At 54.8% G+C, this 9,324-nt stretch overlaps 1 protein-coding gene across 1 annotated transcript in view; it reads left to right on the top strand.

The window, feature by feature from the left end:
• Positions 1-220: 220 nt before the first annotated feature.
• The window catches only part of OXTR (oxytocin receptor), a 20,753-nt gene continuing 11,649 nt past the window's right edge, over positions 221-9,324 (top strand). The window contains exons 1-2 of the mRNA XM_005872366.2: positions 221-459; positions 1,320-2,405. Coding sequence (XP_005872428.1) covers positions 1,487-2,405 — 919 coding nt within the window. The 5' untranslated portion in view covers positions 221-459; positions 1,320-1,486. The remainder of the gene's footprint in view (positions 460-1,319; positions 2,406-9,324) is intronic.

Below are 9,324 nucleotides of genomic sequence, written 5' to 3'. Positions count from 1 at the left end.
ACAGGGTTATTTACAAGTTCCTTCCTTCCAGTTTTAAGCCTCTGAAATAAACCTGCTGGTTACCGCTCAGAGGCCAACGCCTAGCGGGTTAACCCGGCTCTGCGGGGGTCGGCTCTGTCAGCCTTCTGCGCCCCCCGGCGGGTTTCTGTGGTGGTGCAGCCCCGGTCACTCGCTGCAGAAAAGCGGCCCCTGGCAGACGACACCGCAGGCTGACGCTGTCCGCGCACCAGCCTCAGGGCGCTCCTCACTCCTCGCTCGCCTCTGTCCCCATCCTGCAACCATCAGGCTGCCGGTGAGGGGATTTTTGCGGAGGCTCCAGAGTGCAAGAACTCAATATAGTGTCAGACGGCGCCAACACAGCCACCCTAACCTGGGCTGGGAGCGCTCGCATCTTTGGAGTCTTCCGCGGTGGTGCAACTCTGGGAGCCAACTTCAGGCCAGTCTGTGGATTCGGTGCAGGTACCTGGATCCTGCCCCTCAGTGGATGGGATGGCTGGGACTGATGGGCCATTTCGGATCCAAGTGAAAGTGGTGAAGTGCCTCGCTCTCCTGGTTCCTGTAGGCGCGCGGGGTGCCCCAAGATTGTAAAGTGACAGAGCCCATGACTCTAGGGACCAAGATGCGTGTTGGAATGCCCGAGGGTGTTGGGTTGGGGAAGCGCCCTTCGGGAGGGGACTGGGTCGGGGAGGACCCCCGCGGGAGGGGTTTTGGGAACAGCGGTTGGGCGTCCTGGAGGCAGATACTGAAGCAGGGTTTCCTAGAAGGGACCGCTGGGCTGGGGTTCCACGGAAGCAGCTGCTGTGGAAATTCGGGGTTGGGGGGATGGTTAAGCGTCTTAGAAACAGGAAGTTGCAGGAGGGTCCTGAGCTGTGGTTTTCCAGGCAAGGGCTGCCGGGGATCTCCAGGGGAAGTAACGGGAGAAACGTTTACTAGGAAAGGTTTGGGGGTCTTGCGGGAAGTGGCAGTGCTGAGAGTCCTGGGGGCGGGTAGCTAGTTTGGGGATCCCTGGGGAAGGTGGCTAGTTTAGGAGGCGTCCCAGTCCTGAGGCAAAGTGGCCGATTAGGACTCTCCCCTCTCCTCTGTCGAAGCGACTGAATCCCTCAAGGAACTGGCTGTCCGGTAGGTTCGCGCTCATTTCCAGCGGCTCAGAGGAGGTACCGCAAACTGGGATTTCTGGGGTGGCGGCTGAGCAATCCCGGGGCTGGCAGTTGTGTCCCGAGTCTCAGAGGATTTGGGGTCCTGGGAAGGGACACCTCCGCTGCACGTGCGTCGGGAGAGAACTGTGGTGGTCTTTTCAAGGCTCTGGGGGTTTGTTTCAGGGTCCCACCCAGCAGATCTGCCCGCGGAGTCTCCGGGAGAGAAATCAGAGCCGCCCCCAGGTACGCCAGGAGGCCCCCCGTTGCGCCCTACCCCGTCGGGTCCCGCCCCGTCGCATCACGCCTTAAAAAGCACCAAAGGCCAGGATCACGCAGCGGCGGTCACGGTCATGGAGGGTACCCTTGAAGCCAACTGGAGCGCCGAGGTGGTCAATGGGAGTGCGGCACCGCCAGGGGCAGAGGGCAACCGCACGCTCGGGCCGCAGCGCAACGAGGCCCTGGCGCGCGTGGAGGTGGCCGTGCTGTGCCTCATCCTCTTCCTGGCACTGAGCGGCAACGCCTGCGTCCTGCTGGCGCTGCGCACCACGCGCCACAAGCACTCGCGCCTCTTCTTCTTCATGAAGCACCTGAGCATTGCCGACTTGGTGGTGGCGGTGTTCCAGGTGCTGCCACAGCTGCTGTGGGACATCACCTTCCGCTTCTACGGCCCTGACCTGTTGTGCCGCCTGGTCAAGTACTTACAGGTTGTGGGCATGTTCGCCTCCACCTACCTGCTGCTGCTCATGTCGCTGGACCGCTGCCTGGCCATCTGCCAGCCGCTGCGCACCCTGCGCCGCCGCGCGGACCGCCTGGCCGTGCTCATCACGTGGCTGGGCTGCCTGGTGGCCAGCGCCCCGCAGGTGCACATATTCTCCATACGCGAGGTGGCTGATGGCGTCTTCGACTGCTGGGCCGGCTTCATCCAGCCCTGGGGGCCCAAGGCCTACGTCACATGGATTACCCTCGCCGTCTACATCGTGCCGGTCATCGTGCTGACCGCCTGCTACAGCCTCATCTGCTTCAAGATCTGGCAGAATTTTCGGATCAAGACGGCGGCAGAGGGGGCGGCCAAGGGGCCCGAGGGCGCAATGGCGGGCAGTAGGGAGGGCGCGGCCCTGGCTCGAGTCAGCAGCGTCAAGCTCATCTCCAGGGCCAAGATCCGCACGGTCAAGATGACCTTCATCATCGTGCTGGCCTTCATCGTGTGCTGGACACCATTCTTCTTTGTGCAGATGTGGAGCGTCTGGGACGCCAATGCGCCCAAGGAAGGTAGCGCGGGCGGGAGACGGGAGGAGCAAGCATGCTGGCTGGGCAGGGCCCTGCTTCTGCTGCCTCCGCACATCCAGGGGTCTGGGGTCTGGGGGTGGGGTGGGAATCCTGCAGAGCTGAGTTTGATTTATGCATGGCTCCATCATCCACGGGCCAAGTGATTTTAGGTGTAACTTCCCTGAGCCCCGACTTCCTCTTTTGTAAAATGACAATAATGATGAAAGTACCAGCTCTCACTCGGCAGTAGGGAATGAAATGAGAAAAATGCACATAAAATCCTTAGCACAGTCCTTGCGCTGCACATGGTAATGGTTCCTCATTACGGACCAGGAAACGGAGGTTCAAGTGACTGCGTTTAAGCATTGTTGGCGAGTGGTGGAGGTCACTCTTGAACCCGGGCCCAACTTCAAGATCCCTCCACTTTAAGTTCACTTTGCGTTGAACTTCCATTCTAAGTTCAAATCATCCTGAACCCACGGGTTCTGGTTCCGATAAGGGCAGTGGTAGATGGGCGACTGGATTGGTCCAACCAAGTGCTGATAGGGTGCTGGGCGGGGCAACCTGGGGAGGTGGCGATGAGTCTCTGAGCCCTGGCTTGGTGGAGGTGGCAGAGAGGTAACACCGGCTGCTATAGGCAAGCGTGGGGGCTAGGGAATGTGCTTCTGCTGGGGCTGTGGGGGAAGAGAGGGGAGCAAGGACCCACATTTTCAAATTTGACGGGGAGATTTGGGTGATTTCTGTAGGTGGGGAACTTGCCCTCCAGTTGGAGGACTGTGGAGGTCAGTGCTGAGAGTGTCCAGGCTTGGCTGGTGTCTGGGTGATTGGCAGAAGAGGAGGAGAGGAAAGAATGGGGTGACCTGTGGGGAGGGAGTTTGGGGAAGCAGAGAGCACTATGGGCTGGGGGGAGCGCTAGGGGCTGTCTCTGGATGGCTAGGAGCTCCAGGCAGTTGCTGTCTCATTGCCCACAATTTGCAAAGAGTAGGAGGGGTAATCAGTGGTGGTGAATAACTCACACCTTTTTGTTTGAGGGTAAGCACATAAAACTGCACTGGGATGCCCGGGACTCCAGTGTTTGTCAGGAGATACCAAGGGGTTTGCTTTTATCCTGTCTGCCTTTGAGACAGCGCAAATGTCCCATTTCCTGATATAATCATTACTGCTTCCAAGAGTCTCAAACACAACCATCCGGTGCAAGCGGAAACCTCCCTTCATTCAGCTGGGTAACTTTGCTTTGCTCTCTCCCCAAACCACAGACTCCTGGCTTTCCCAGCCCTCCCAGGTAGTCTAGCATTATTCCTGGGTCAGTTGTCTTCAGTATTTATTGAGCACCTTCATTATGCCATTCTAGCTGTGAGGGGTAAGGTTGCTGAGAGGACTCAGCAAAGCCATCCTGGCTTCATCATCCAGTCCCTGGTCACACCTTATAGAGGGGATTCAGGGATCCAGAGAGGGGAAGGCACTTCCTCCAGGTCACACAGCAAGTCAGAGGCAGAGCAGCCACTAGAGCTCGGGTTTCCTATCCACCCCCCATTTCTTCCTGGGCTAGGGCTCTTATTCGGGAGTTAGGTTGGGCAGAAGCCAGCAGTGAGGTGTTGTAAGTAAGTTGAGACACCAGGCCATCCATTCCTGGGCAGGCTCCTGGAGAGACCAGACCCAGGTCTTGAGGAGCTCAAACACCAGCCCTTGAGGAAGTGAGGCTGACGCTCTCTTAGAGTGGATATTGGGGAGACCTGGGATCTAGTGCTCCCTCCAACCCTTACTAGCTGTGGGGCTTTTGGTGAGGGATCCCCGCTTCCCCTTGACCCTTAGTATCTTACTTTTAGGTGAGGACATTTCAGCATTCATTTCGTTCATTCGGCAAATACTCTGACTCCTCTCTTTGTAGCCTCCTCACCACTCCCATTTATTTTCCTCCCTGGTGATTTTTCCCCCTCCTCCCTCCCTTCTATATGACTTCCTGTGTCCATTCCCTCACCTGCTCTCCTCTTTCTCACTTTTCTCCCCAAAGATTGAGAGTATGTGGTCAGCAAATGTCATAATCACTCAGTGAAGTGTATATCTTTTCTACACTTTAAAAGTACCCTGAGTTGCCTTGACCAGTGTGTTCAGTGGTCAGAGTGTTGGCCCTCTCACTGAAGGGTCGCAGGTTCAATTCCTAGTCAAGGGCATGTACCTGGGTTGCAAGTTTGATCCTGGCCCCGTGTGGGAGACAACCTGTCGATGCGTCTGTCTCTGTCTCTGTCTTTCTCCCCCCCACCCTCCTCCTCCTTCTCCTCCTCCTCGTCTCCCTTTCTCCTTCCCTTCCACTCTCTCTAAAAAAAAAAAAAAAGGAAAAAATATCCTAGGGTGAGGATTAATAACAACAACAAAAAGTACACCAAGCAATTTATTTGTCTGTCTTAAAAGCAAGACACAGGAAAAGAGAAGAGAAAGTGCCCCTTGGGTAAAGTGAGGGTAGAGCCCTTCTGGTCCCCGGAGGGTATCCTGGGGCGAGGCCTTCATAGAGACAGGCTCATGCTCAGGCTCCAGGAGCAGAGAAAGAAATGGACTCTCTGAATCGGAACCTCACGTCTTTCTTCCCTTTGCTCCTTTGCTTTTTCCTAGTTCAGGGTGGGTCTCACATGAAAAGCCCAGGTCCCCTGGTCCTCCGGGGCGTTCTGTCCTGGGTGCTGGAGAAGAGTACAAATGCAGACCACAGGGGATTCGTGGCTACATGTCGCCAGCACCCCTCCCTCCCCGCCTCCAGTGTGTTGCCAGGAGCAGGTGCCAGCCCATGTGGGAGAGGACTCGGGCTCTGGCCACCAGCCTGGCCAAGGCATGCAGGGTTCCGAGTGGACGTGGGCTCAGCCAGAATACACATCCTGTGCCCACTTGACATTAATCTGGATAATTGCAAGTAGCCGGCTGGGCCATCAGAAATGATGGTATTTACAGTTACCTTGGAGATATGACTCAGTCTAGAAACTGTGGGCAAGCGTTAAGGAAAGATTCAAAGAGAGATGCTCTCAAGTTACTCAGGAGATGTTGATCAGCAAAGTGGAATCAGTGCACAGCCCCCACTCTCCTGTCCAAGAGGAAGGTGATTTACAAGAGATGCAAAATACCTAGGTCAGGGCTCCTTGCTCTGCTTATTGCCTGGAAGTGGAGAATGGAGCTCTGGGAGCTTGTTGTGGACAGTGTTACATTCTTCAGGGAAACCCCTGGACAGATAGGCTCAGACTGGGGCAGCAGGGGCCAGACATGGGATCTCTTCTGTCAGTAGCTTCATCTGGAAAAGAGAACCAGAAGCAGCTACAGAGCAGAATGGCTGGGGAAGTCATGCTGGCCGTGGCCTCTTGCAGGATATAGGTCCCTGCCTCCAGCAGGGCTCACTCTCAGGTGTTCTCTCCAAACCCAGGTGCCCCTTTTACAATGCTCCCCCTTGACTGCCCTCTCCCCCAACGCCTACACCTTCATTCAAACCAGGGACTGCCTTTATGGGCTGAGAGCTCACCTTATTCCAAAAATAATTTGAGGTGGGGCACTAAGATTCAGGTACAGCAGCAAGATAAAGTAGACATAAGGAAACTTCGATAAGGGGACAAAAGAGTAAGACAATTATAATCACAGCAATAATAAAGTCTCTGTGTGGAGGTGAGCTGCACACAGGGCTTCCTTTCCCTAAGAGCGGAGCTAAGAGGAAAACTCAGTTTCAATATTTCCACTGATTGGAAGAAAAAACAATGAGTGATAAGAGCGATAGCGGGCTGCCCCTGTCAAGCCTCCAGGTATTGGACAGGTCACATGGTGGTAATTGAATGAGCTTCCCCCCTTTAAAGCAGCCACATGCCTGAGTGCTGACTAAGTGAGCCTGGGGACTGCAGGAGGAGGGCTGAGACCAGACACCCATCCATGCAGGTGTGACAAGCCCCACCTGTATCCTTCAGAATCCAATTCCACAGCCAAAGACTTGGCACCAACCTTCCCCCCTTGAACTTGCTGAAGTTTGTTTTGCTGCTGGTCCCAAGAACTCCAGCCCTGAGGCAGTTCTGAGGGAGGAGATAGCGAGGGTGTGTCCCTTTTTCCAGGGGTTGGTGGATGTGGATTGGGTATTGTGAGCGGATTTTTAATCTCTGTCCCTAGTTCTCCCCTTCCAGTGTGTCCCTTGTGAAGTGCCCACTCCAGGGGGCATAGGTGAGAGAGAAGGGGGGCAGGTTGGCAGATGGGTTGGGATGTGCTGCCTGAACACACCAAGCAGTGGCCCCTGTCTAGTCACCATTCTCAGAAGCTGGGAAGCTAGAGGAGAACCTTTTGAATTAAAGGAAAATCTCACTCAGAGTTCATTCATAGATGAGCCATATTCATCTTTCAGAATAGTCCCCTTTTCTCTCGAACTTGCTGATTTCCACAGGAGCAAGAAATGCCCAGAGAACAGAGCAGGGCCTCCACTGCATCGGCCAGGACAGCGGGCGGGCACCATAGGGTCCTGGGCTCCACAGGTGCAGGGAAAGGGCAACACAGCTGACCTGTGTTTGGAGGCTGTTGGCTGTTTTCTCCTGTGTGTCCTTGAGCAAGTGGTTTCATCTCTCTGAGCCTCCGCTCCCTCCTGTGCATAACAAAGGTAGCAAACTCGTGGAGTTATTATGAAGATGACATGCTGTGAAGGGTGGCACGTGGGGGCCACATGATCAGGGTCACTCTTCTCCCCTCCCCCATTCCACATGTTAAAGGTCTTGTTTGCATTCTCGGGGTTGACTGAGATGTGGGCAGTTATTCCTGTGGGAACAGATGGACATTTTTCTCTTGAGAGCCTGGGTGGAGGGGGAAGAGGTGCAAGCAGAGCCTGCTGGACAATAGGCGCTGTGTCCAGGCAGGTTGGTATGTGGAGGAGAGGCTAGTGAAGACTGGAGAGGTGAACTGTGAGCCTTGTCACAACAGGGATACTGCCTGTCCTGTTCACTGGTGTGTGCCTGGTGCCTAGCACAGGCTGGGCACCCATGGGGAACTCAACCAATGCTTGCTGAACAGATACGTGGGACATGGAGGAGGGAGGTGCAGGAGAAAGGACAGGGATGCGTGTGTAGAGCTGGACGTAGAGAAATAGGACTTTCTAAGCAGCCCTTCAGCAGCAGAACTGGCTACCTGGTGAAGAAGTAAATGCCCCATCACCGGGGCAACCAAACACCTGTCAGGAGTGTGGTACCAGAAGGAAGGTTGAAATGCTCAGAGGCCTGGTTTTAAGTGTTTCCCATCTGATAATAGCTTCCCAGCCCCTCCCTGTTTTTGTGGAACCAAGGCCCCTCCAGTGTGGCCTGCCACCTTACAAGTACACTGTGCCCAAGGTGTGGGTGGGCTGGGCAGCTTGGAGAGGGGCCTGCTCTTCAGGCGACCCCCTGGTATGGAGAGCGGTGGGAAAGGTTGGGCTGGAGGAGACTGGACAGGGAGGTCTTAGCTTGGCCCTTCTGGGTATAAATTGCAATTAGAGGGACAGGTAAGGGCCATACTCTTGTCTGATTAAGGAATTGCAAGTTCTTTTACGTTCTTGGCTAGTGCTAATGTTTTCCCTTTGAGTTTCTGGCCAAAGGTGACTTTTCTTCTTTTTAAAGATTTGATTAATAGCAGCAAAAAATAAAAATCTGTTGGGGGAGGCTTTGCTACATATTTTTTCCCATTTGATGGGTGTCTGAGTGGGTTGGGGAGAGGGGGACAGGGGTGTGGGAGGAGATCAGCTCTCTGGAGGGACTCGGTGAGGCCTGGGGTCAGGGCTGACCTGTCAGCTGCCTCAGGGGCTGGCCCGCCTGATGACCCCACCACCTTGTGCTAGCTGTTGGAAGTAAAGGCAAGCCCATAGGCTCACTTCTGGGGGCTGGGTGGAGGCTGAATGGTGCTCTGCTGGACCCTGTATGTTAGTCCCCACCAGCCAGAGTCCCTGGACCCTGAGATAGCACTGGGAAGTGATGAGAGTCCCTGTGGGGCATGCCTCTGGGTGGTCTGTGGCCTTCGCCATTCCCATGTGAGCAATGGAGATGGTACCTCCCGATGGAACACGATGCCCTGTCTGGGTATCAGTTTCAGTGAGGTGAGGAGTTGGATTAGCTGATATCAGTACCACCCCTTGTTAAGTGCCAGACCCTGTATCTGGCCCCATCTTTCCTCACCCAGACACAACCAGGGAAGGGGGCGTTATCCCCATTTTACAGATTAGGACACTGAGGCTCAGGGAGCACACTGAGTGAGTGGTGGAGCTGGGATGAACCCAGTCGCCTCATCTCAGACACTGCTAGATTGCACCGGGCCTGTCCCAGGCCAGCATTTTCAGTGTTCTATTGCCTGAGTGTCGGGATCTGCTGGCACTTCTTTAAAAAGCTGATTCCTGGCTCTGTCCCAGGCGCACCATACCAGAGCCCTGCACCCACTCTGTGACCTGGGCTCCTTCCGGCAACACCCAGCCTCATGGCCACTATTGGCACTGCCCTCTCAGCACTCTGGGCTCGACGCCTGTCGCTTGGCTTCCCCCGCTGTCCACTGATCCCCTTAGCTCAGCACACACCTCCCACGTCACACTTCCCTTTTCCTTTTCATTACCACCTTCTTGGTTGAGAGCAGAGGTTTTCAACTTTGGCTATTGACATTTTGGGCCAGATAATCTTTGTCAGCACACACCTCCCACGTCACACTTCCCTTTTCCTTTTCATTACCACCTTCTTGGTTGAGAGCAGAGGTTTTCAACTTTGGCTATTGACATTTTGGGCCAGATAATCTTTGTTTTATTTTTTTTTATTTTTTTTAAATATATTTTATTAATTTTTTACAGAGAGGAAGGGAGAGAGATAGAGAGTTAGAAACATCGATGAGAGAGAAACATCGATCAGCTGCCTCCTGCACATCTCCTACTGGGGATGTGCCCGCAACCCAGGTACATGCCCTTGACCGGAATCGA

The sequence above is a fragment of the Myotis brandtii genome, unplaced genomic scaffold, assembly GCF_000412655.1.
Source record: "Myotis brandtii unplaced genomic scaffold, ASM41265v1 scaffold378, whole genome shotgun sequence".
Classification (NCBI taxonomy): Eukaryota; Metazoa; Chordata; class Mammalia; order Chiroptera; family Vespertilionidae; genus Myotis; species Myotis brandtii.
Note: the sequence above shows the minus strand (reverse complement) of the source record. Positions and strands in the feature narration are given on the sequence as shown.